Source organism: Dasypus novemcinctus, chromosome 18 (assembly GCF_030445035.2).
Source record: "Dasypus novemcinctus isolate mDasNov1 chromosome 18, mDasNov1.1.hap2, whole genome shotgun sequence".
Classification (NCBI taxonomy): Eukaryota; Metazoa; Chordata; class Mammalia; order Cingulata; family Dasypodidae; genus Dasypus; species Dasypus novemcinctus.
Window position 1 is genome coordinate 5189447 of NC_080690.1, and position 23132 is coordinate 5212578.

Sequence of the window (23132 nt, forward strand, 5' to 3'; positions counted from 1 at the left end):
GCTCCGGCCGGCTCTGCTGCAGGCTCAGCGTCGGGAAGCGGGAGCTGGAGGGAGGCACAAACAGGCCCGTTTGAACCCCAGATTTGGCCTCGTTCCCCGGCCTGTGTGCCCAGAACAGAACCCGTCTGCGCTTCCGTCTTAGCTGTCCCCGCATCGGGTGGCGACTTAGATTTGGTCTCCAAGAGATGTCAGCTCAGAGACAGAGCTCCGCTCCTCTGAGGTCCCGGGGCCAGCAGCTGAGGCCAGGGCGCGGGTGCCAGCTGCAGACCCAGCGCCCCAGCCTGGAGGGCCCCAGGGTGCCTCTTGACAAGGCCTGGAACCGCAGGAGGAGCTGGTGGAGGGGAAGGGAGAGAAAGTGGAAGGAAGCGATCGGGGGAGGCACCTTCCCAGGAGGGTACAGACCCCCCGCCCCTGGGAGGCGGCGTCTAAGCCCCCTTTTGTAGACGACACTGAGGCCCGGCGCTCACCCTGAAGCAGGGGACGGACCAGCCTGGGGGGTCTGTGCTCTTTCCATGCCCCTTCCTCAGGCTGGGGCCTCAGAAGGGAGGCCTGGAGAGGCTGCCCCAGGTCACGGCATGGGCCTGAGGAGGGGACCCCTGCCCCCCCAGCTGAGCTCTCCTGAGCCAGCCACCGGGCAGTGGGAGAAAGCCCCACCCCCAGGGAGGGGTCTGCACCTGGGGTGGGGGCTGGGGGTCTTAAGACTTCAGACCAGCCCGGCTCAGAAGCCGAGGGGCAGATGACCCTGGCCACTCGCCCCTGTCCTCCCAGGACCGGGGGCGTGACCCCTGCCCATACTGTCTTGGGCTTCCTTAATTAGCTACCCAGCGCGGGCGAGCCAGAGCCTTCCTTCCACCCCCGGGAAATGCAGCTAAACCTGGAGCCAGCCTGACGCCCCTTCCCCAGCCGAGGGCTGACGGTCACCTTGTCACCTTGAAGCTTGCCTCCGCGGTAAGGGCTAAGGGTTGGCGCACTGCCAGCCACAGAAGCCCGCCGGAAGTGGGGGGGATGGAGGGAGAGTGGCCTGAGATGGGGGAGGAGGCGGGGGTGTGGAAGAGAGGCCTGGGGAGGGGGTCAGGGTCTTGGCGGGGTTGAGTGGCTGGAAAGGGTGAGGATAAAGAGGGGGAGGGAGGGGGCGGCGCTGGTTTGTGGGGAAGGGCCGAGGACCACACGCTGGGGGCACGTGGAAGTGCCACGGTGTGGATGGGGGAGCAGAGGCGAAGGAAGAGGCGGACCAGACCCGCTGGTGGGACACGTCGTGTCTCAAGAACGCTCCCTTGAGCTGGGGAGGCCCGCCCCGCGCCCTCCGTTTGCGCCCGCAGCCATGGAAGGCCCGAGAAGCGGGGCCCGGCCCGAGGACCCGCCTCCGGCCGCGGCGCCCCCCGGCCTGTCGGCCCTGGGTGCCGGCGTCATCCTGCTCAAGTCGGCCCTGGGCGCCGGCCTGCTCAGCTTCCCCTGGGCCTTCGCCAGGGCGGGCGGCGTGGGCCCTGCGCTGCTGGTGGAGCTGGTGAGTGCCGGGGCGACGGGGGGCGGCGGGGGCTGCGCTGCCGGTGGAGCTGGTGAGTGCCAGGGCGATGGGGGCCACGCGTGGGGCCCTGGGCGCTGGTGCAGACTGGCACAGCTGCCTTACGAACAGCCCCTTTGGGATTTTGTTTTCTTTCCCGCTCGGCGAACGGGGGGAAAGTTAATCCCACAGTGGTCCCGGCACAGAGCATCCCCCACGGCCCCTGCTGGGTCCAACCCGCAGCCCCGCGGCGCGAGGTAGAGATGGCGCCAAGCCCCGTCCGGCTGGCAGGCCACCATCCCGCCTGCGAGTGACCGTTGTTGGCTGCTGGCCTCAGCGGGGTAACTGAGTCCTAAATCCGGGCCTGCAGCTCAGGCCTCCTACTGATTGTGACACGCCACGCGCGCGTCGCACACACGCGGGCCAAGGCGCAGGAGCCCGCCCCTCCCCGGGCGCTGTAGGTCTGCATTCCCCTCCCAGAAAGCCGCTGCGGGGCCCGAAGAGCCTCCCGCTGAGCACAGGGCCTTCTTCTGGAAGATTCTTCCCCCCTCGATGCCCAGCCCTCCCCCCTCGCTGCCCCGGCCTCCCGTGCCGCCGACTCGGTCTCCTCTGCTGCCTCCCAGAGGGCACTGGTCCTTGGGTTCCGAGTCGTCCCGGCTGCTCTCATCTCCGCAAAGACCTTTCCGGGCAGGTCGCCTTACAGGCTCCGGGGGCCAGCCGGTACCCCAGGAGGGGCATGGCGCTGTCGGCGCCTGGGGCAGGAGCAGCAGGACGAAGGAGCCGGGGGCGGGGGGGGGGGGCGCAGGGGCGGAGTGGGCCGGGGCGGGCCCCAGCAGAGGAAGCAGCATGGACAGGGGTCCCGTGGCGGGGCCAGGATGGCGTTTTCCCACGCGCGAGGCACCTCGGTGCCCTGTCCAGTAGGTACGCTGTGGCTTCTGGAGGAACGCGGCAAGAGCCACGGGCAGCGGCCTGGGCTGGTGGCGTCTGAGATTTCTGCGGAGAGTTGGGCGCAGTCAGGACAGGAGGGGCTCAAAACCCCCGCCCGGGCGCCCGGGGCTGGTGCTCGCCCTTGGTGGGGGCGTCCAAATTGTGCAAAGCCTTCTGGCAGCTTCTTACAAAGCGCCCCGATGCCTCCTCTGTGACCCGGTCACTCTAGCCCCGGGCGTGTGTCTGAGAGAAGTGACAGCTGTGTCCTCCAAGAGCCTCGTTCTAGAACACTCCACGCAGCGTTGTTCACAGAAGCTGCAAACTGAAAACACCCCCGATAACAGAGCACCTGCAGGAAACCACCGATGCCCGCACCGAGGCAGACGCCCCGCATGGCCGTGCCCGGTGGGAGAGGCTGACACGGAAGGACGCGGCCGTGGAAACGTGGCCCATCCCTGGTGGCTTCTGGGGACGGGCTGGGGGCAGGCACGGCCTGGGAAGGGCACGAGGAACTCCCTGGAGGAGGCGTTGGTCTCGCTCCAGAGGGGTTTGGCTTGTCCTGGGACGTTTGACGTAACTCTTCAAACCAAACAGTGGATGTTTGTGAGTTTCGTTCGATATGAACTTTTCCTTACAAGGGAGAAAAAGGGCTGAAAACAAATGCCAAGCTCTAATTTGTGATAGGCATGCTGGGGAAAAGCACACTGATGCCTGTACCTCGAGATGCATCGAAACATCACTGTGGGGAAGCGGACTTGGCCCAGTGGTTAGGGCGCCCGCCTACCACATGGGAGGTCCAAGGTTCAAACCCCGGGCCTCCTTGACCCGTGTGGAGCTGACCCATGTGCAGTGCTGATGTGGGCAAGGAGTGCCGTGCCACATAGGGGTGTCCCCTGCATAGGGGAGCCCCAAGCACAAGAAGTGCACCCCATAAGGAGAGCCACCCAGTGCAAAAGAAAGTGCAGCCTGCCCAGGAATGGCACCGCCCACACGGAGAGCTGACACAGCAAGATGACGCAAAAAAAGAGCCACGGATTCCCGTGCCGCTGACAACAACAGAAGTGGACAAAGAAGAACGCACAGCGAATGGACACAGAGAGCAGACAACAGGGTTTTGGGGGCAGGAAGGGGAGAGAAATAAATAAAAAATAAATCTTTAAAAAAACAAAAACAAAAAAACATCACTGTGGTTTGATGGATGCACAGAGGGAAAGACACAGCAATGTGAGAAAGCAGGACCGCCTATTCAAGGTAGAATGCAGGTAGTGGGGTGTGCATGTTCACTGGAAAATTCTTTCAATTTTCTTATATACTTGAAATTTTTCTTATAAATGTTGGGGAAAAACATTTAAGCTGAAGGAGAGGGAGCACTGGAGAAGGAGTCTGGAGAGGGAGCACTGGAGAGGGAGTCCTGAAGGTACTAGTGGATGCTGCCACCCTTCCTTGAGCGCCACCCTGTGCCAGACTTTGTTCAGTCCTAATGGGTCACCGCCCCCGTGGGGTAGGTGGTACTGCCCACCTTCACAAGCACAAAAGCAAAGGCGAGCGATGGCCTCAGGCCGCAGAGCAGGCACGTGGCAGCTACAGACCCAGCCCAGGTAGGGCTTCTCTGCCTCTGGTTCCTGGCCCCTGCCCCTGAGCTGTGCCACGTTGGGGGAGCAGCTCAACCTCTCTGGGTTTTTGAAGCCTGCTCCATTCAGCTGGAACAGGATGGTATGAACAGAATGGTAGGAGCATCCCAGATTTGCAGCCTCGCAGCCGGCGAGCTGCCTGGCCACACCGGGCCGTGGGGGCCATGGGGATGGCCGGGGCCGGCCCTGGCTCCACGCTCTTGCTCTGCAGGTGTCCTTGGTCTTCCTCGCCAGCGGGCTCGTGGTCCTGGGCTACGCGGCCTCTGCCAGCGGCCAGGGCACCTACCAGGGCGTGGTCCGCGGGCTGTGCGGCCCCGCCGCGGGCGCGCTCTGCGACGCCTGCTTCCTCGGCAACCTGCTCATGATCTCCGTGGCCCTGCTCCGGGTGATCGGGGACCAGCTGGAGAAGCGTAAGTCCCTCTGCTGCGCGGAGCCCCCTCCCCCCGCAGAGACCACCCCGGAGCTCCCGGGGAGGGGGGCTGGGACTCGCGGGGACAGCACGACGGGAGGCAGGAGGCGCTGTGGCCAGGCCATGTGGGGACACCCCGAGCGACAGACGGCGGAACGAGCCGGCCAGGGGGAGCCCTGTGGAGAGGCGGCACCTTGGATTCAGGACCCGTCCTTGACCCTCGGGGGTCCCTAACGCCTCCCTGTAAGCGCTGCTGCCCGCACCCTACCCAGCTGGACCTACTCTCTGGTCATTTTCATTCCTTTCAGACGGTTTCAGAATTTTCCCTGGGTTGCCTGCTTGGATTCAGGCACCGTCTAGAACCGTGCTGCTTCATGTCCAATTGCGTGGGAATTTTCTAGATTATCTTTTCAGTTTCTACTTTAATGGCATGGTGGTCGGAGAACATTCTCTGTAACGTTCCAGTCATTTGAAATGTCTTGAGACTTGTTCCAACACGCCGGGCGTGCTTTGGTGTGCATTCGGTGCGCTCTTGGAAAGGACGTGTGTGCTGCGTTGTTGTGTGCGATGTTCTAGAAAGGTCTGTTGTCGAGATGGTCAACAGTTTTGGTCAGCTCTCCCATAGCTTACTGATTTTTTTTTTCTAATTATCCTATCAATTTCTGAGAGAGGGGGTGTTAAAATCCCAACTCTGATAATTTGTCTGTTTCTCCCTTTCTGTCAGATTTTGCCTTGTGGATTTTGAAGCTCTGTTGTGAGGCACGTGCGAATGAAGAGTCAATCCGCTTGGTTATGAAGAATCGTCCATTTCTGTCTCTGGGGGTTCTTCCCATGAAATCTACCTTCTCTGATATTAATGTGTAGCTCCAGCTTCCTGACTATTCGTGCCTGCACAGCGTTTCTCTCTCCATTGTTTACTTTGAACCCGTGTGGCTTGGGATTTTAAGATGGGTATCTCGTAGGCAGCATATGGTCAGGTCTGGCTTCTTTGTCCATTTTGACAATCTCAGGCTTTAATTGGAGGGCGTAGACTTTTAGACGGGAATGTAATTATTGTTGGATTTAGGTCTGCTGTTTTGCTATTTATTTTCTCTCTTCTCTGTCTTTTGAACCATGACTGAAAAGGTCTGTGGCTATGAGAGATTGAAATGAAACGCTTCCATCTCTTGGGAAACACATCTTATCCCCCAAAGCCCCAAGATCGTATATCTGCACCTCCAGGTGTGAAAGGGCACCAAAAATGCCCCCCTGCCTGCCAGTGGCAAGTAGAGTTCACCTCCATTTCACCTCCAGTCAGCTGGCAGTGTTGCTGGGTTAAGAAGGATTCTGAGGCTGTGTTCAGGCTTGGTAGTAGAGTGCCATTGCTTAGAGCATGGATTAGGGTATGGCCCCCCAGCTCTGGGTGCTTGATCGGGTGGAGACCGTACTGCTTAGGAGTGTGCGTTTGTGTGTTCAGGGATGTGTCTTTGTTTCCGTCCTGGGAGGGGGGAGGGGAGGGTCTCCTCTGGGTGGGTGCTTGGGGGAGTCATTGCAGAAGTCGGGTGCAAATGATTTGAATGCAGTGACTGGTACTGAGAACATCGAGGAGCGGGCTCAGCAAGGGGCCGCTGTAGCCCTCCTGTCAGCCGGTTTCCTGGCCGCAGGGGTCGGCTAGATAAGATGGCCACGCGGAGGAGGGAAGCCCGCGGACGCGCCCGCTTGGCTCCCACGCTGCGTCTGTGGCCTGGCGGAGGCCCCCAGCCCTCGCAGGCGGGCAGGGCACTTGCTCGTGAGCACGAGGAAGGGGGTTCCGTGACGGCCAGGCGGACGTCGCCGGAACTCGAGGTTTCCTCTAAGAGGGAGCAGGAGCGTGGGGGGCACTCGCAGCCCCCCACCCCGCACGCGTCCCAGCCTCCTTCCGCTCTTCCCTTCCCCACCTCCCTCCCCCCTTGCGTTCCTCTCTTTGCGCTGGATTACGCATGGTCCCCGCTGTGTAGATGTCGCTGTCCTAACAAACTGAAAGCAGACAGAATTCAAAGTCAGTTCAGCAGTGGACCAGTCGCTAGTCGGATGCTCAAGGCAATTTATTCGCTTGCTTAATTGCCAGCTGCCAGCACGCCCCGGAACCAGGTCAAGGGCACCCAAGGCATTTAAAGGTGGAGGGACAAGAGTCTCTATGGTGCCTTGGCCGAGGGGCCCGGAGGAGGTGGCGGGGACCTTTAAGGGGAGCTCGGGCGCTCGACCAAGGCAGCACCAGTGGAGGGCCTGCAGCCGGTTGCAGCGCGGTGGCGGGGTGGCCTCAAGGCAAGGCCTGGGCACCGGGGCTGGCAGTCAGCACCCCCGGGTCAGCCTGCCCCTCGTGCTGCGCGCGCAAGCAGCGTCCACTGGGTTTTTACGCCTCCGAGGTCCAACCATCACTATTTTATTGAGGGAGGGCAGCCCTTGGCTGGCATCAAGCCAGCCCGTAGCTCATCTTGGCACAAACGTTGGTCGGCGCTGTTCCGAAGGCACGTTTTTCCCAATTGGTTTACATTCCCTGTTGACACTATTTTGGGGATTCAAGGCTTTAATATCCTTTCAATACACAACGGTCTCCGCGGTTCGTGGGCGCACCTTTCCCCTTGGGCTCTGCACCCCCTGCCCTTGAATCGGGGTGGCTCCGCAGCGGCTGTGGCCAGCAGGATGCGGCGGTCGTGGGGCCGAGCCAGCTCGGGGCCGGGCCTCGGTCGCTCGGGCAGCTTTGGCCGTGGCTTCATGGGCCCTGAGCTGCGGTGGGAGAGGGTGCCTCTGCTGCTGGAGAGACCCCAGTGGGATCTCGGCGAGAGGATGTCGCCGCCTCAGGCCCCGCAGACCCTCCCTGTGCCACGAGGGCCCACTGAGTCCTGCCCCCATCACTCCCCACCACACCACGTGCTACGAGGAGGTGGTGGCTCTAAGCCACCGCGTTCTGGGGCCCGGCAGCCGCTTAGAGCTACCCCCCGGTGATGTGGCCCCGAATCCACCCCCAGCCCTGCTGGGCCCCACGCACCCAAGTTCCATGGCCGAGCACCGAGGGCTGTGCACCAGGCAGCTTGTTGCTGTCCCCCTGGCACATGGAACCCGGAGCACGGGGTGCTGGGTGCGCGTTTATCGAACGAGTTCGGGTGGGGGCCTGTGCCCCCATCACACTCGTCACCCTTCAGGGTCCTGAGGCTGACTTGGCACCCACAGCAGCCCCCCTACCCTTCGAGGGCCCAGGGCTGGGCGGGAGGGCTGGGGGCACGGGCCCGTGCTGCAGCCGTCCCCTCTCCCCCCGCCAGTGAGCGCCTCGCTGCTGCCCGGCAGCCCGCCGCCCTGGTACGCCGACCAGCGCGTCGCCCTGACCCTGCTCTCCGCGCTGGTCCTCCTGCCGCTGTCGGCCCCGCGCGAGCTCGGCTCCCAGAAGTACACCAGGTACGGGGGCGCGGGCGTCCGCGCAGCGCCTTCTGCCTGCCTGGCGCTGGGGAAGGACTTCCCATCCGGAGGAGGGAGGACACTTCTACAGGACACGGGGAAAGCGTGTCCGTGCGGGCGGAACAAAGTCCACAACCCAGCAGATCAGCGGGGGCTGCTGGAGTTGTGGTATTCAGTCGTTCTACACTTGGTTTTGCATACAGTGGCGACAGATGTACACACAGGCACAGGTGCACACGCTGGCACACGGACACCTGCAGGTGCACACCCCGATACACGGCGTGCGCAGGCACACACGTATGTACACACAAGGATGTGCACACAGACACAGAGGCACACGGGTGCACAGATGTACACACAGAGGTGTGTACACACAGCCCCACAGATGCATGAGACACAGACACAGATGCACACGTACTTTTCACTTTATGGTCCGAGGCTTTGCATCCACTTTTGAAACAATTAAAACCTGGCAAAATTATCCCGGGGAGTTTCCGTAATTCCTTTTTCCTTGCTGTAGGCTTTTCACCTTGGGAGTAGAACAGAGGTATGGCGGGCGGAACACTGCGCCTCCTCGGCAGCCCCAGCCCCTCGCTGGGCCAAGCTGGGGCTCCCACATGCCTCCGAGGTGTGGCTGAGCCCGGGAGGGTCCTGCCTGGGCTGCCACCCAGGCCACCGGCCAGCTCCGGCCAGCGAGGTGGAAGCTCCTAACGCTGCCCTGTTACTGTGACCCGACAAGTCTGATTTCCTCTGGGCCCGAGATGGCCTTACTGCCGTCCCCGTTGTCCAGATAAGGAGCCGAGGCTCGCGGGGTGGCCTGCTTTGCCTGACGCCCCATAGCAAGGGGCAGAGCTGGAATCCGAGCCCGTGGGCCTCCTGGCAGGCCCTCTGACCCGTGCCTCGGGGCACGTGCCCCCTGCCTGATGGGGCACCCCTGACGCGCCCCCGCCTTGTGCCAGCTTCCTGGGCACCTGGGCTGCCTGCTACCTCACCCTGGTCATCGTGCTGCACTACTACTTCCCGCCCGAGGGCCTGGTCCGCCAGCTGCGCCTGTCACGGAGGTGAGTCTCAGGCAGTGACGTGTTGGGGCGGGGACGCAGAGGAAAAGCCGCGGTGGCTCCGATGGCAGGAAGCGGCGTGGAGGTCCCTTTTCTCCTTCAGCCACGGGGCCCAGGACCAGGGTCACAGGGGCCCTGAACAGCCCAGCAGCCTGGGCTGCTGGGGTGGGGGTGGTGGATTTGTCGCCCCACAGCAGTGAGACGCGGTGCCCGGCTCAGGGACAGTGAGGAGGTGGTGTGGCTGGAGGCTCCTGGGCAGGGGCGAGCTGGAGGAGAGGAGGCAGAGTGAGGGCGGACGTGCTGGTGCTTAGGGGCAGGCTGGGGGCGTGCCACATGGCTTCTGTTTTAAAAGGATCCCTCCGGCCACGTGGTGGTCTGCCAGGGTCAAGGGCAGAGCAGGTAGGGCCCCCGCCGCAGCCTGGCGTCTCAGAGCAGGGTGGCACTGGAGGCACTGGGGGCTGCTCAGACCCTGGGGTGGCTGAAGTGGCCTTTGAGGCCACCCCATGGCCTATGATCTGTGCGGCCCACGGGTCCCTGCGCCCGAGGGCCCCAAGCCTGCTGTCCTCCTGGACATGCTCCATCCTTGCTGAACAGGTGCCCTGCATTTTCATTTCTTACCTTAAACTTCTTATTCTGAAATAATGACCAACTTTCAGGACAGCTGCAAAAACAATGCACTCACGTCCGTTTGGCACTGGGCCCTGCCGGCCACGCGGCTGGTGCTGTGGACATGAGTGGACAGTGCCAGGGAGCTAAGCCTGACTCTGAGGCTGTGGGCTTGAGCACCCGCAGCGGGGAGGGGGGAGCCGGGGGGCTGGACAGTTTTGAGACATCTGAGTGGAGACGCCGAGCAGACCAGCGCGTGGAGTTAGAGGCAAGGGCAGGAGGGAGATGCGGCTGGCGCAGGCCCAGAGGGGGTATGGGTGGCCCCGAGCCCGTCAGGTGTCGGAGGAGAGCCGATGGGAGCGTCAAGGTGCCAAATACCTGCCAAGGTCTATTTAGAAAGGGCAGCATTCTGAAGCCTCCTTTCCCATCTCCCCAAACCTGGCACTGCAGTAATTACAGCCGCATGCGGCGGTCGTGCCCAGGTGTATTTTCCTGGTGCTGCTTAACTGTCATTCTCTCAAGCTGACAGGTGTTGGAGTCCATCTCTAGTCTAATAAACACCTCTTCTTGTCTATTTCCAGCCCTTCGTCCTGGACCTCTGTATTCAGCGTCTTTCCCACCATCTGCTTTGGATTTCAGGTAATTTCAGCGTCTGGATTGAAGCGTGTGGCACTTTCCAAGGTGTCGGGTGACACCCTGCTCCCTCGGGAGAGCGCTGCCTCCCTCGGGGAGAGGCACGTGATGGCCTGACCACCGCTTCTGCCCACGGGCCGTCTCCCGAGCATCGTGCATCTGGGGCTGGCGCCTGGGCTCGCTGAGGTGGAAACTGCCCTTGAACTTGGGGGCCCGGCCCCCTGGTGGGCCGGTGCCAGAAGCACGCTGTCGGGCGTGGGGTGGAGAAGGGGGCGCTGGGCCTGCCCCTCTGCGGGCCCTCGGCTCGTCGCCCTGCCTGGAGCCTCAGGGCCGCCTGAGTGCTCACGCAGCCCGACTTTGCGCAGGTGGGGCCACGGGGAGACCTGGGAGCAAAGGTGTGGGCTGGTTCCCGCCTTAGGGGGCTTGTGCTCTAGGGGACTGCAGGAGTGTGGAGGCTGAGGATGCACAGAAGTTTCCATCGATGGGGCTGGAGTACGGGTGGGCGTGGGGAGCCCAGTGCAGGGGCTTCCAATGTGGCCCCAGGGTGGACCCAGGGGCCCTGGACCCCTGGAGGGCTGGGGCGGGTGCGGGCGGGCAGGGGGAGAGGACAGCCCTGGGGAGGTGTGCGGGGGGCTCCCAGGTGCCTGGGACGGCTGTGCCTCAGGGCTGGGGGTTCTAATCAAACCGTGGGGGGCGAGCTGGGGGCGTGGCATGGTGCCCCATCTTCTGGTGGGTCTCTGGTTTTCCAGTCCTAGGGTGGCGGCCGGCCCCGCGCTCTCATTGCTTGCTTTAGGGAAGATGTGCTTCTGTCTCCTCGAAATGCCCACCGCCCCGCCGCCCCCGCAGCGCCCAGGGAGCGCCGTCCAGGCTTTGAGGCGGTGTCTGAGCTTCTGAGCCACTCGAGTGTCCTTTCTTTTTCCTTTTTCTCTTTATTTATTTTTTTGAAATATTACATAAAAAAAAATAAGAGGTCCCCATATACCCCCCGCCCCACCCCCACCCCACTCCTCCCACATCAACAACCTCTTTCGTCATCGTGGCACATTCATGGCATTTGGTGAAGACATTTTGGAGCACTGCTGCACTGCATGGACAGTGGTTTACACTGTAGTTTACACTCTCCCCTAGTCCATCCAGTGGGCCATGGCAGGACATACAATGTCCAGCATCTGTCCCTGCAGCACCCCTCAGGACAACTCCAAGTTCCGAAAATGCCCCCACATCACATCTCTTCTTCCCTCTCCCTGCCCTCAGCAACTACTGTGGCCACTTTCTCCACCTCAATGCTACATTTTCTTCCATTCCTAGTCACAATGGTTCCATAGCAGAATATCCTTTCTCCATCAACTAGCTGCCACGCCAGTCTTCATCGCGCTTTTCTTGACTACCGTTTGTTTTTGGAGTTCTGAAAGGTTGCCATCTCCCTTCCTTACGAGGGACCGTGGCTTTGCCAGCAGCTCAGAGGCATTTCTCGCATTTCCTTTCGCGTGCCCAATATTTTGAAAGCTCTAAAGCGACGACGTGGCTGTCAGGCGTCTGGATTTCGAGCAGCAATCCCCCTCTTCCATCCCCGAGCGCCAGATGGCTGGATGGGCCCGCGCCGGGCGCCCGTCTCCCCAAGGCGTGGGGCTGCCCCTCCTCTGCCGTGGCCCCCCCCCGTCCCGTTTTCCTGGCAACCAGGCCCGGGCTGCGTTGCCAGGGACACGGGCGCCGCGGTGGAGAGCTGGAGTGGATGTGAGCGAGAGGGCTGCCGGGACAGGCCAGGGGCGGCGTGAGCCCCAGGGCACAGGGACCTGGCATGGAGAGGCAGGGCTGGGGGAGGGGGGGTGAATAAATACAGGTGAAGGCGGCAGGAAATCGGCTGAGGGGGTGGGGGCACGGCCGGAGGAGGGGTGAGAAAGCCACCTGTTGTCATCAGGAGCTCTGGCCTCATTCAGACGCCCCCAAACACATTAGAAATGGGGCAGCACCCCCGCCTTGCTCCACGAGCGTCGGTGGAGGGGCCACGGAGGAGCCCAGGTGGGCCGTGGGGCCCGCCCCAGCCTCCTGGCCTGCTCCCTGACCCTCTGCTGTCCTTTCCACCAGCGTTCCTGCCTTCTGGGCCCCCTACCACACGGCCCACCCACCTCAGGTTCAAGCCCATGGCTTTTATTTATTTATTTATTTATATTTTTTATTTTATTTTTTTTTAAGCCCATGACTTTGAATACATCCAGACTTGTGCACCCGTCACCACAGTCAATTCCAGAATACTTTGACCACCCCTGAACCCCTTAGCTGTCACCCCGACACCTGAGCCCTACTTTCTGTCTGTGGGTTTGCTCGCTCTGGAGCTCATGCGGGTGGATCGCCCGGCGCCTGGCTCTCGCACCTGCTCCAAGGCTCGTCCACGGGCAGCAGCGGGCAGAACCTGAGTCCTTTTCCATGGCCGAATAGTATTTCATCGCACGGATGAGCTGCACTTTGATCCATTCATCAGCTGAGAGACACGCGGGGCGTCTCCGCTTTGGGGCTCTTATGTGCGTCCCCGTTCCTGCATCCATCTCCTAGCGACCAGGGCTGTTGGGGACGGCACAGGCCTGGCGCTGCCACCCCAGGGCTGTTGGGGACGGCACAGGCCCCACCTTGGGCAGTGCACTGCTGGACGTCCTGACGAGCCCACAGGAGCCTGGTGAAGTGGTCTGGGGGAAAGCAGGAGGCAGGGATGAGTGCCCACCATGCCAGCATCTTTTCCCACCGTGAGTCTTCTCTCGACAGCCGTGGGCTCTGCTGCCGCCTGCAGGACATGGAGCCTTGGGTTTGGGGACCGACCCCCAAGATGAGGCTGGGGGCTGTGGTCCATTTGGAGCAGGGATGTGAGATGAGTAGGGACCCCCTGCAGGGTGCTGGGGTGGGCAGTGGGGCTCCTGGCCCCCTGGGCCGCCGGACGGGTGCAGGGCGCACCCCAGCAAGGCCCATGGAAGAACAGGGGGCACGTTGATTTGCCGAGTCCCGCTGCCCATTGGCCACAGGTCCCAGGGCCATCAGGCACCCTCTGCCCGGCCGAGACTGCCTGCTTCACGGCTGGCAAGGAGGCTGCTCCCACGGCCCCCGGCGCGTCCAGAGGCTGCTCCCTGAGCTCATGCGGCGCTAGAAGCACAGCCGCGGCTGGAATTCGGGGGGCTGCACCTGGCTTGACCCTGCCCTCCAGAGTGGGCGCCCAGGAGGGCAGGGCCTGTGGGGACTTGTTTACTGCACACCCCAGCTCTCACCTGGTGGGGTGCCAGGTAGCACCGGGGTGACAAGAGCCGGGGTCAGATGGAGGCCCCGTGGCAGCCACGACCTCAGACGGACGAGCCCAAGAGCGGCCCGCCGCGTGCCCGGCTCTGGGCTCAGCCGTCAGCTTGGAGCGGAGAGCAGCACGGACGGGGCCGTGGCGCCCGCCTCTGGACAGGCACCTCGGGCATGTTAGTGTGGGGTCGGGGGCTGGGGCGGGCCTTCCTGGAGGACGAGGCGGAGCCCGTCACGGGAGAAGAGACCCTGGGTGAGGAGGGAGCGTGGGCAGAGGCCCCGAGGCAGCGCAGAGTTGGGTCACCCGAGGAGCGGAGGTGGTCTGAGCTTGGAGAGCGGGGAGCGTGGCCCTTGGGCCAGGGCCAGCAGGCAGAGGCCCTGGGCCCAGAAAAGGAGGGGCCCCGGGAAAGGGTCGGTCAGAAGTGAGTGAGGGAATGGATGTGGCTCAACCAATTGGGCTCCTGCCTACCATAGAGGAGGTCCGGGGTTTGATGCCCAGGGCCTCCTGTGAGGGCAAGCTGGCCCATGCAGCAAGCTGACCCACACAGAGTGCCAGTCCACGCTGGAATGCCGCCCTGCGCAGGAGTGCCCCCTGCGTGGGAATGCCGCCCAGTGCGGGAAAGCCGCCCCGCGCAGGAATGCTGGCCAATGCTGAGAGCTGGCGCAGCAAGATGACACAACAAGAGACACAGAGGAGAGAAAATAAGACGTAGCAAAACAGGGAATTGAGGTGGTGTGAGGGTGATCGCCTCTCCCACTCCGGAAGGTCCCAGGAGCGGTTCCCGGAGCCGCCTGATGAGAAGACAAGCAGACCCAGAAGAACACCCAGAGAGCAGACAACGGGGGGTTGGGGAGGGAGAGAAAGAAGTAAATCTTTAAAGAGTGAGTGCAGCGGTGGGACCCTCCTAGGACCCTGGGAAGGACCCGGAGTGTCACAGCCCCTGAGCGACCCTGGGCTGCGTTTACACTGTCATGTCCAGGACCTGCCGCTGCCCGGTTACACTGGAGCCGCAGGATGGGCGCTTGGCTTCGGTTATGTGTATTTTACATGCAACGTCTTTAATCACAATATCACATATACACCAAACCAGGCTCCCCTGAAGCCTGCGTGCTCCCATGTCACTGTGCCCGGTGCCTGGCCAGGACCCGGGGCACAGCCAGCCCCACCCCAAGGCAACGGCTGTCCGGTTCTGCCTCCGTCACCACATGGCAGTGCTGCTCAGCCAGGCCACGCGGCACTGCCTGCAGACCTTTGGGGGGCGGGGGGCGAACAGCAGCCCGCGGGTGGGAGAGGTGAGGACGTGGCACAGGGCAGCGGGCCGAGAATTCTCTGCCCCCGAGTGCTGATACAGCCGAGGCTGAGAAACTCTGCCCCAGATTTGTGTGGCTTGTGCTTGAACTTGACCTCGACAGAGCCTCGCAGAGTGCATTCTCTCGTTTCTGGCTTCTTTTGCTCTACGTCGGATTTCTGAGACTCACCCACACTGAGGTGTGTGGTGGCATTTGTCCTTTTTTATCACTGTGTGCTATTCCACGTGAATTTCTTTTGCTTCGCTTCTACATTCTACTGTTGATGGATGTCTGGGTTGTTTTCCGGAAGTCTTTGGGACATGGGTATTATAAAAATTGCTCCAGGGGGGATGCGACTGTGGCTCAGTCAGTCGGGCTCCCGTCTACCATATGGGAGGCCCTGGGTTCGCGTCCCGGGGCCTGCTGCTTGTGAAGCCCGCACGCTGCGGAGCGCCACCACCTGCAAGTGCTATGGAGAGCAGACTCTGCAAGGTGATGCCACAAAAAGGGAGGCAAGTAAAAACACAGAAGAGCACACAGTGATAGGACACAGAGAGCAGACAACAAGCAAGCCACAAGGGGGGGGGGAGGAAAAATAAATAAAAATAAAAATACAGACACACAGAAGAACGCACAGTGAATGGACACAGAGAGTAGACAGCAAGCAAAAGCTGCAAGGAGGGGGAGAATAAAATAAAATAAAATAATTGGTCCAGGGGATCCTCAGGTCCAGCCGGCCCGGGAACCTGCGGCCACCCCCTGTCTTGCAGTGCCACGAAGCTGCTGTCTCTGTCTACTGCAGCATGCGCAGCCGGGCTCTGTCCCACTGGGCCCTGGTCTCCGTGCTGTCCTTGCTGGCATGCTGCCTTGTCTACTCGCTGACAGGTATGGCCCGGGCAGCCGGGGCGTGGGTGGGTGCCGTGTGGAACGGGAGTGACCACGACTCACTGAAAATTCGCCAGGGGCCCCAACCCGTCATGCTTAATGCCCCAGAGACGTCCCCGTGTCTCATACGTGGGAACTGAGGCTCAGAGGGTTTCTGTGGCTTGTCCAAGGTCAGGGCAAAGCCGGGACCTTGGGGCTGCACCTGACGGGTCGGGGCGGCCAGGGGCTGCCGCGGCTCCCAGGGACCTGCTGAGAGCTGGGAGGCCCCTGCTGGCCTGGGGCGCTGGGACCCGTGACTCCGGCCACCCCAGATGACCCCGTTTCCCGGGGACCTCAGGGCCTTTGGGGTAGGGCCCAGAGAGAAGGACCCTGCAGCCGAGACCAGCCTCCACATTGGCCAGAGGTCTCGGGATGGGGCAGGGGACCCTGGACGCGAGGAGGTAGCTTTGCGGGGTGTGGGGCCCTGCCGCCCCGAGCCCACCACCCCGAGCTGTGTGATGCTGGCCATCAGTGACTCCTGGGTCTTGGTTCTGCCCACCTGGAAAATGGACGTCCGCCGGCTGCTCTCTGTGGCCGTCGTGCATGTGTGATGGCGCACAGCCCTGGGTGCACCTAGCACCCCTGTGAAGGTGGGGGCTTTGGGTGTCGTGAGCTGGGCGAGCTCTGTCTCCTCCCCTGCCACCCTCCCCGGTGCTCAGATTTCCTTCTGGACCCCGGCCCTTCTACCTCCAACACAGCGTCAGGGGCCCAGGCTCCCCCGGCTGGGAAGCAGCTCCCACCCCCACCCCCTGTCCCTGCCCCTCCACCCCCAGGGCCTGGACCTGCCATTTCTCTTGGTCCCTCGAGGTGCCTGCCCAGGAGCTACCCTTGGGCAGGTGGGGTCTCTCGCCCCAGATCATCGCAGGTGAGAAACGGATGCAGGGACTCGGCCTTCCCGCCCCCGGGCCCCCAGGCCTGCCTCCGCTCGCCGTTCGTCTGTCCATCCAGGATGTGAGCATCTGGGGAGCCCCTGTGAACACAACATGGGCAAGTCCCTGCCCTCAATCAGTCCACGTCCTGGGGTACAGGGACAGGGAAGGGAGACAAATAAGAAAAGGCAGAGAGTGTTGGACGGTGAGGAGGGTTACAGAGGAAGACGGCAGGGAAGGGGCAAGCAAGAGTCGGGGACATGGTTGGAGGGTGGAGGCACAGCCTGGGTGGGGGAGTCGGGATCATTTTTCCAAGAAGGGGACTTTTGAAGACCTGAGGGGGTGAGGGAATGAGTTGGGGGATATTGGGGAGTGGTGGGGGGGAGAGCTTTCTGGGCACAGCAGGTGCAAAGGCCCTGCGGCAGGAGCCCGCGAGCCAGCAGGAGAGGCTGAGCTCTCTGGGAGGGTCCTAGTCTTTCCCAAGAGGCCGGAGGGCCCAGAGCCTGACTCTGGGGCCAGACTCCCCAGCTTCAAGTCCTGGCTATGCCCCCCACTAGCTGTGCCCTCTGAAACAAGCCTCTCAGCAACGTGTGAATGGTGCCCCGCGCCCAGCAAGCGCCCAGCCCGTGTCCGTGCGTTAATAGCACGATGACGGCCATGATGCGACTCGGTTCCACTTACTAACTCCAAGAGAGATGAGGGGCTCCTCCTGGAAGGTTCCGGGCCCGGCTGGGCTCGTCCTGCGCCGTGGCCTGACGGTCCAGCTCGTGTGTGCAGAAGCCCCAGGGTCGGGTCTCGGAGGGGGTCGGTTTTCCGGAAGCGTGCCTCGGAAGCCCCCGTCCACAGGTGCTGCCTTGCCCTCCCCGGCGCCACTCGGGTCAAGGTGGAGGACGCCGGGTGCCGTCCGCCTTCGCGGGGGGGCCGTGGCATGGCTCACCGGCCCCCTCTCCTCCCGTCCTCAGGGGCTTACGGCTTCCTGACCTTCGGAACGGAAGCGTCTGCTGACATCTTGATGTCCTACCCAGCTGATGACGTGGCCGTCCTCGTGGCTCGAGTCGTCTTCGCCGTCTCCGTCGTGACCGTCTACCCCATCGTGCTCTTCCTGGGGAGGTGGGCCGGGCAGGCGGGTGGGGCCCTTCCTGCGCTGGCCCCGCTCAGGCTGGGGTCGGGGAGGGCGCGGGCGGTTGCTGGGGCTGGGAACAGCAGGAGTCCAGATCGGGGAGCCCGCGGGCCGCGCCCTCCTTCCCTGCCCCTTCCGGCGCTCCTTGGCTTATGGCAGCGTCGTCCACGGCCTCCCCCGGGCCGCTGTCTCTCTTATTCTAGCGGCATCGGTCATATCCATGGGCCCCACCCCGATCTGGTGTGACCTCACCTTGATTAATTCCATCAGCAAAGACCCTATTTCGACAAAAAAAAGCAAAAAAGCAGACCCTATTTCCAAATAAGGTGCCTTTTCGCAATTACTGGGAGTTAGGTCTTGGCCGTGTCCTTTTCGGGGACCTAGCTCAGCCCAGTCTGGGAGGACTGGGGGAGCTCCTGGTGTAGGCGTCGTGCGGGGCCCTCACAGAGCAACCCCGTGAAGGGGGCGCAGCCACCTCCCCCCCGTCATCCTGGCCTCCGATGGAGCCGCCGAGGGCTGGGAAGTTGAGGTGACTCTCCAAGGTCACGGAGCTGGGGGGCAGAGCTGGCTGGTCGAGCCCCGCCTCTGAGCTCTTGGTCCCCTGGCTGTTTGCTGGTGGGGACGTTTCACCATGTGTCTCCAGTGGGGTCGAGAGGAGGACATCTGTCCTAAAGAACCTGGGGACCCCGAAAGGAGAGGTTCAGCTGGACACTCAACTCTTTGTTGAATGACCAGTCCCCGGTCCACAGCAGAGGAACCTGAGCGAGGGGTAGGGCAGGCTGAGCCAAGCAGGTTTAAATGTCAGTGTGGGCACTGGATTCAGAAAGGTGGGCATTTCTAGCGCATTCCACACCTTGCAGCCTTACCGATGCTGATCCCATCCAATTCCATGCCTTTGGCAGATAAATAAGCACAAAACTGGCTTATAAGGTGCTTGCAAGACAACAAGACAGGCAAATTACAACTAGATGAAGACATCACCAAAAATATGGCTCTACCTGCTGAGAAAGTACCTCTGAGCATCCCAGCAGCCAGAGTGAAGAGGGAAAGCTGGTCAGTCACATGGTCCACCAGGTCTTTAAGGGGAACATGAGCTGACTGCTCAGGACACATGGCAGTTCCTGGGGCCAGGACCAGAAGGGGCTTCTCCGCTTTGTCCTGACCCAGCAGCACAGCTTGCCGCTCCTCCAGCTTGGGGCTTGTTTCTCTGCCGACAGCATCATTGGCCGCTCTTTCCTGTGGCTGCTCGCTTCCCTGTCCTGGAAGCCCGTGTTGTTTCTGCCAGGGGCACCCTGGGGAGGACCCCCGTGACGACCCGTGTTTGTGGTACTTTTGCGTGTGCGGGGCATTGCGCTAGCTCCTTGTTTTAGGGGCCGCCACCATCTCTCTTTATAGGTGAGGAACTGGAGGCATGGGAGGTTTAGGTCATTGGCCCCAAGCCACTCAGCTGGCAAAGGTCGGAGCCAGGCCTGGAACTTGGCTCGGAGTCCCTGCACTTGACCTCTCCGAGGGTTGCCTGATGGTGGGCGATCCACCGAGCTGGCCGAGCTCTGCGGGGGGAGTGGGTGCGTGGGCGTGCAGCCCCCCACCTGGCCTGGGGGGAGGGCAGCCGGCAGACAGGCGACCTGGGTCCTCTGTGGCCAGGTCGGTGATGCAGGACCTCTGGAGGAGGACCCACCGCTGGGCGCGCGGGTCCAGGGCCCCAGTGGACCCCGCGGGGCTGTGGGTGCGGATGCCGCTGACCGTCCTGTGGGTCGCCCTGACGCTCACCGTGGCCCTGCTCGTGCCTGACCTCAGCGAGATCATCGGCGCCATCGGGGGCGTCAGCGCCTTCTTCATCTTCATCTTCCCAGGTGAGTCGCCTGCGTCCCGCGTTTCCCTGCGCTCGGGGCCGCTTGGGAGTCGGTCCCCAAGAGCTGGCCTTCCCTCTCTCCTTTGCAGGCCTGTGCCTCATCCGTGCCCTGGACGCCGAGCCCCTGGGACCAAGAGTCAAGTACGTGTCCCCAAGACAGGGGCAGCGGCGTGGAGGGGCCCCCCAGGCGTGAGGGCCTCAGTGGACGATGGAGGTCCCACTGTCCAGCCAGGGCCGCAGGGAGGGGGCCTGTGCCCAGGCCCACCTGCGCCTCCCTTCTTCTAGGGGTCTGGGGCTTCTTGTGGGTGGGGGCTACTCAGCCTCAGGACGTCCCTGCCCGTCTGGAGGCCCCGGCTTGTCACTCTCGCGCCCCTCGGGCCTGAGTTCAGGCCCAGCAGGTCCTCAGGGGCCGATGGCGCGGAGGTGCTGGCGCCGGGCAGCTCCCGGGCACGGCACGTCTCACGGCCAGGGAGCAGACCTAGTCGGCCGTCTCTGACCAGGCACCCGGCCACGTCCCTTTCACGCTCACTGCCCTCCTGCACCGTGGGCTCCCTGTCCCACGGGAGCCTGGGCACGCGCCAGCTCTGGCAGTGGTGCGAGCAGGGCTGGCGCACACGCCCATCTGCCGGAGCCGGAGCCTGAACCGACCCCCTCCCTCCCCTTGCTGCTGGCAGGATGGGAGCGCGGCCCGTCTCCTGGCTCAGCGCCCGTTTTTCCGAGGTCCCTCCTACTCGGGGCTGTCCTGGGGAGCTGAGAGCCCGGGACCCTGCCCTCGGGGGGCCTGGTCTGACCCTGCTGGAAGGGCAGCGTGAGGGGCGTGCAGTCGCCTCTGCCTCAGCAGATCCTCGGGCACCCTGAGGGGTGGCCGGCACCATTCCCAGTTCACAGATGTGGAAACTGAGGCTGAGGGAGGTAAAGAGAGGCCAGACCCGTTTCCTGGGGCTGCCCTGACAGAGGCCACAAGCTGGAGGCCGAACACAATAGAAACTTCTTCACAGTTCCGGAGATCAGGCGACAAGAGGCAGGGGTGGGCAGGGCTGTGCCGCCCCCAAAGCTCCAGGGGGGCTGCTTTGCTCTGCCGCACCCCACGTTCTCGGCTTGCGGCCGCGTCCCTCCCGCTCTGCCTCCGTCTTCACGAGGCCGTCTTCCCCGTCTTGGTGTCCTCTCACGAGGACACGTGCCATTGCATTTAGGGCCCGTCCTAATCTAGGATGGTCTCGCCTTGAGACCCTTAACTTATTACAACCCTAAGACCCCATTTCCACATGCGCTCACACTCACGGGCTCCGGGTGGATGGGTCTTTTTTTGGGGGCACCACTCACCCCACCACAGATGCCGCAGGCGCCACAGCCATGGATTTGGGGCCCCGTGGCCGACTCGTGCTGTGGCATTCCTTGCTCCTCCAGCCACATCGAGCCGAGCTTGGTTTTCCCAAAGGGGTGGCTTGGCTGGGGGGACTTCTGGGTGGAGAAGAGTGTTTCTGGATGTCTCCAAACCTGACTTGGGCACAGAACAGGCTCCCAGGGGTCCTGGGACCCTGTGAGTGACATTCCCCATGCTGACTTTTTGACATCTCGCTTGGGCCTTGATCCAAGCTCACAGCAGTTTTTACCGACGGGCTTTCAAGATATTTTTAGCTCTTGAGGGCCTTGTGCTTCATAAAAGCTGCTCTCGGGCTGCAGCCCCGGGCACGCCTGCCCCTTCCTGCCCCTTTGCGGCGTACACAGCTGCTCCAGCATGCTGCTTGGCTAGAGACGCGCCTTCCATGGCAACGGATCCTTTTGGCCTTTATTAATGGGGCCAGAACTCTCCCGTCGGCCCTGCCATCTTGTGGGAATCTTATTACGGCGCTTGCCTCGCTGTCTGCATCTCGCCGCCACGGGGGCATCATGAGCTCGCCAGTGGGCCTCACGGCCGCCCGCCCCAGCCGCCTCGGCTCGGCACCCGGAGCTTGGGGCCGCTCTGGGCGAGGGTGGTTGAAAGTTTTCTTCTCTCTTGGCTCTCAGCGGTGGGTGCCCGAGTTTCCTGGGGCCCCCACCACCAAGGCCCACAAACGGGGCGGCTTAAAACAGCAGTAATGGGTTTCCCCCGGGCGGGGGCAGGGGCCTGGGGTCAGGTGCGGGCTCCTCGGCCCCTCCCAGCACCTGTGCCGCCCGCAGTGCCCGCGTTCCCGGGGGGAGCTGCTCCCGCGCCTGCCCCGGCTGCCCTCGCCGTCTTTCCTGGGTGTCTGGGACTCAGGTTTCCTGCTCTTCTGAGGCCACTGTCGTTGGATTTAGGGTACCCCTACTCCAGCGTGGCCTCGTCTAAGCATGCCTTCAAAGACCCATTTCTCAAGAGGACCAATTCCTGGGACCAGGGATTCAGACGTGAACATTTTTTGGGGGTGGAGTGGTGGTGAATATGATTCAACCTGCGATGGGAGTGGAAAGGAAGGGGGTTTGGAACGGGTGTCTTCACCCCCGTTTCTTTGCTAAATATTGGGGAGCGGCGAGGTTGTGAAATAGCAGGTGAAGGGAGAGCTTTCGTGATTGCCTTGGTACTCTGTCCCATCAGCTCCAAACCCATCTCTGCAGGTAAAGGATATTTGGAATTTTTTTTTCCAAATTGGCATTTCCACTGGGCTTCAAAATATTAAGAGATCTCTACACGTTTACTTGGCTTATCCCGCGAGGCGCCTGCTGACGCGGCTCTCCTGCTCGGCAGGTGCGGCCTGGAGCTCTGGGGCGCCGTCTCTGTGCTGGTGGGCGTCTTCATCTTCGGGCACAGCGTGGCGACGGCCGTCCTGGAGCTGCCCTGAGCGCAGCAAGGGGCCCTCGCGCCTCCTGGGCCGGCCCGCTCAGCTGCGCCCGTCCAGCAGGAGGCAGAGCAAAGTGTTTCATCATAAAGATGTTGGAGAAGAGGCTCCGTGTCGCCGTGTCAGACTGCTCCTTCGGGCTTGTCCTTGTTCAAAGGGTTTCTGGGGGAATTGGGGGGGGGCTGAGGCCCGGGAACCCTACTTTGGGGGTGTTGTGAGCCAAGACAGTGCATGAGGGCAATGCACTGTGGGATGCACGGCCAGGAGGTGGACGGGCTGGGGGTCATGGGAAAGAAAGGGACGGGGCGGGGGGCTTGGGAGGTCTCCGGGTACCTCTGCTGGGGATGATGGGGGACTCCAACCGGCCCTTGGGCCGGGGCGTGGGCGATGCCGGAATCCTGCGGCACAACGTGTAGGGGCCCGAGCCCCGGCGGCGACGGGGAGGGACCCCGCGGAGAGCCCCGCCTTTGCCTGCTGCCTCGCCGGGCTTGGAGGGGCTGGGCAGGGTGGGCTGCCTGCCCCGCAGTTCCTGCCCCCCTCGCCACCCCTGGTTCTGGGCCTAGGGTCGCCCGTAGCCGCAGAGGGCGAGGAGTGGGTGAGAGGGGACGAGGGGAGGGTCCATGCGGGGATGGCCGCGGGAAAGGGGGGTGGGACAGGTGCCGAGCCGTGTCTGTGTCCTCGCTGGCACTGACCCCGCGCAGGGCCCCGGGGACGTCCTGGATGTTGACGGACTCAGGCCACGCTGCTTCTGCCGTGGGGAACCCCCTAGAAGCTGGTGGCACCCAGAGCCGGGTTAGGCAGAGAGTGCCATGCCAGCTGGCGGCCAATCGGCCATT

At 62.7% G+C, this 23132-nt stretch overlaps 1 protein-coding gene across 1 annotated transcript; it reads left to right on the plus strand.

Annotated features, from left to right (window-relative positions):
- Positions 1-1321: 1321 nt before the first annotated feature.
- SLC38A8 (solute carrier family 38 member 8) lies at positions 1322-22514 on the plus strand. Its single transcript, XM_058279649.2, has 10 exons — positions 1322-1504; positions 4271-4469; positions 7747-7879; positions 8839-8940; positions 10125-10182; positions 15507-15621; positions 17492-17639; positions 19294-19502; positions 19591-19642; positions 22206-22514. The coding sequence occupies exons 1-10, from the start codon at positions 1322-1324 to the stop codon at positions 22297-22299; spliced, it is 1293 nt and encodes a 430-aa protein (XP_058135632.1). The 3' UTR covers positions 22300-22514.
- The last annotated feature ends 618 nt before the right edge of the window (positions 22515-23132 follow it).

Coding starts and splice junctions, on each gene's coding strand:
- SLC38A8 (XM_058279649.2), top strand. CDS start 1,322: ATGGAAGGCCCGAGAAGCGGGGCCCGGCCCGAGGACCCGCCTCCGGCC. Junction 8,941..10,124: donor CAGCTGCGCCTGTCACGGAG/GTGAGTCTCAGG, acceptor GTCTATTTCCAG/CCCTTCGTCCTGGACCTCTG. Junction 17,640..19,293: donor ATCGTGCTCTTCCTGGGGAG/GTGGGCCGGGCA, acceptor CTCTGTGGCCAG/GTCGGTGATGCAGGACCTCT.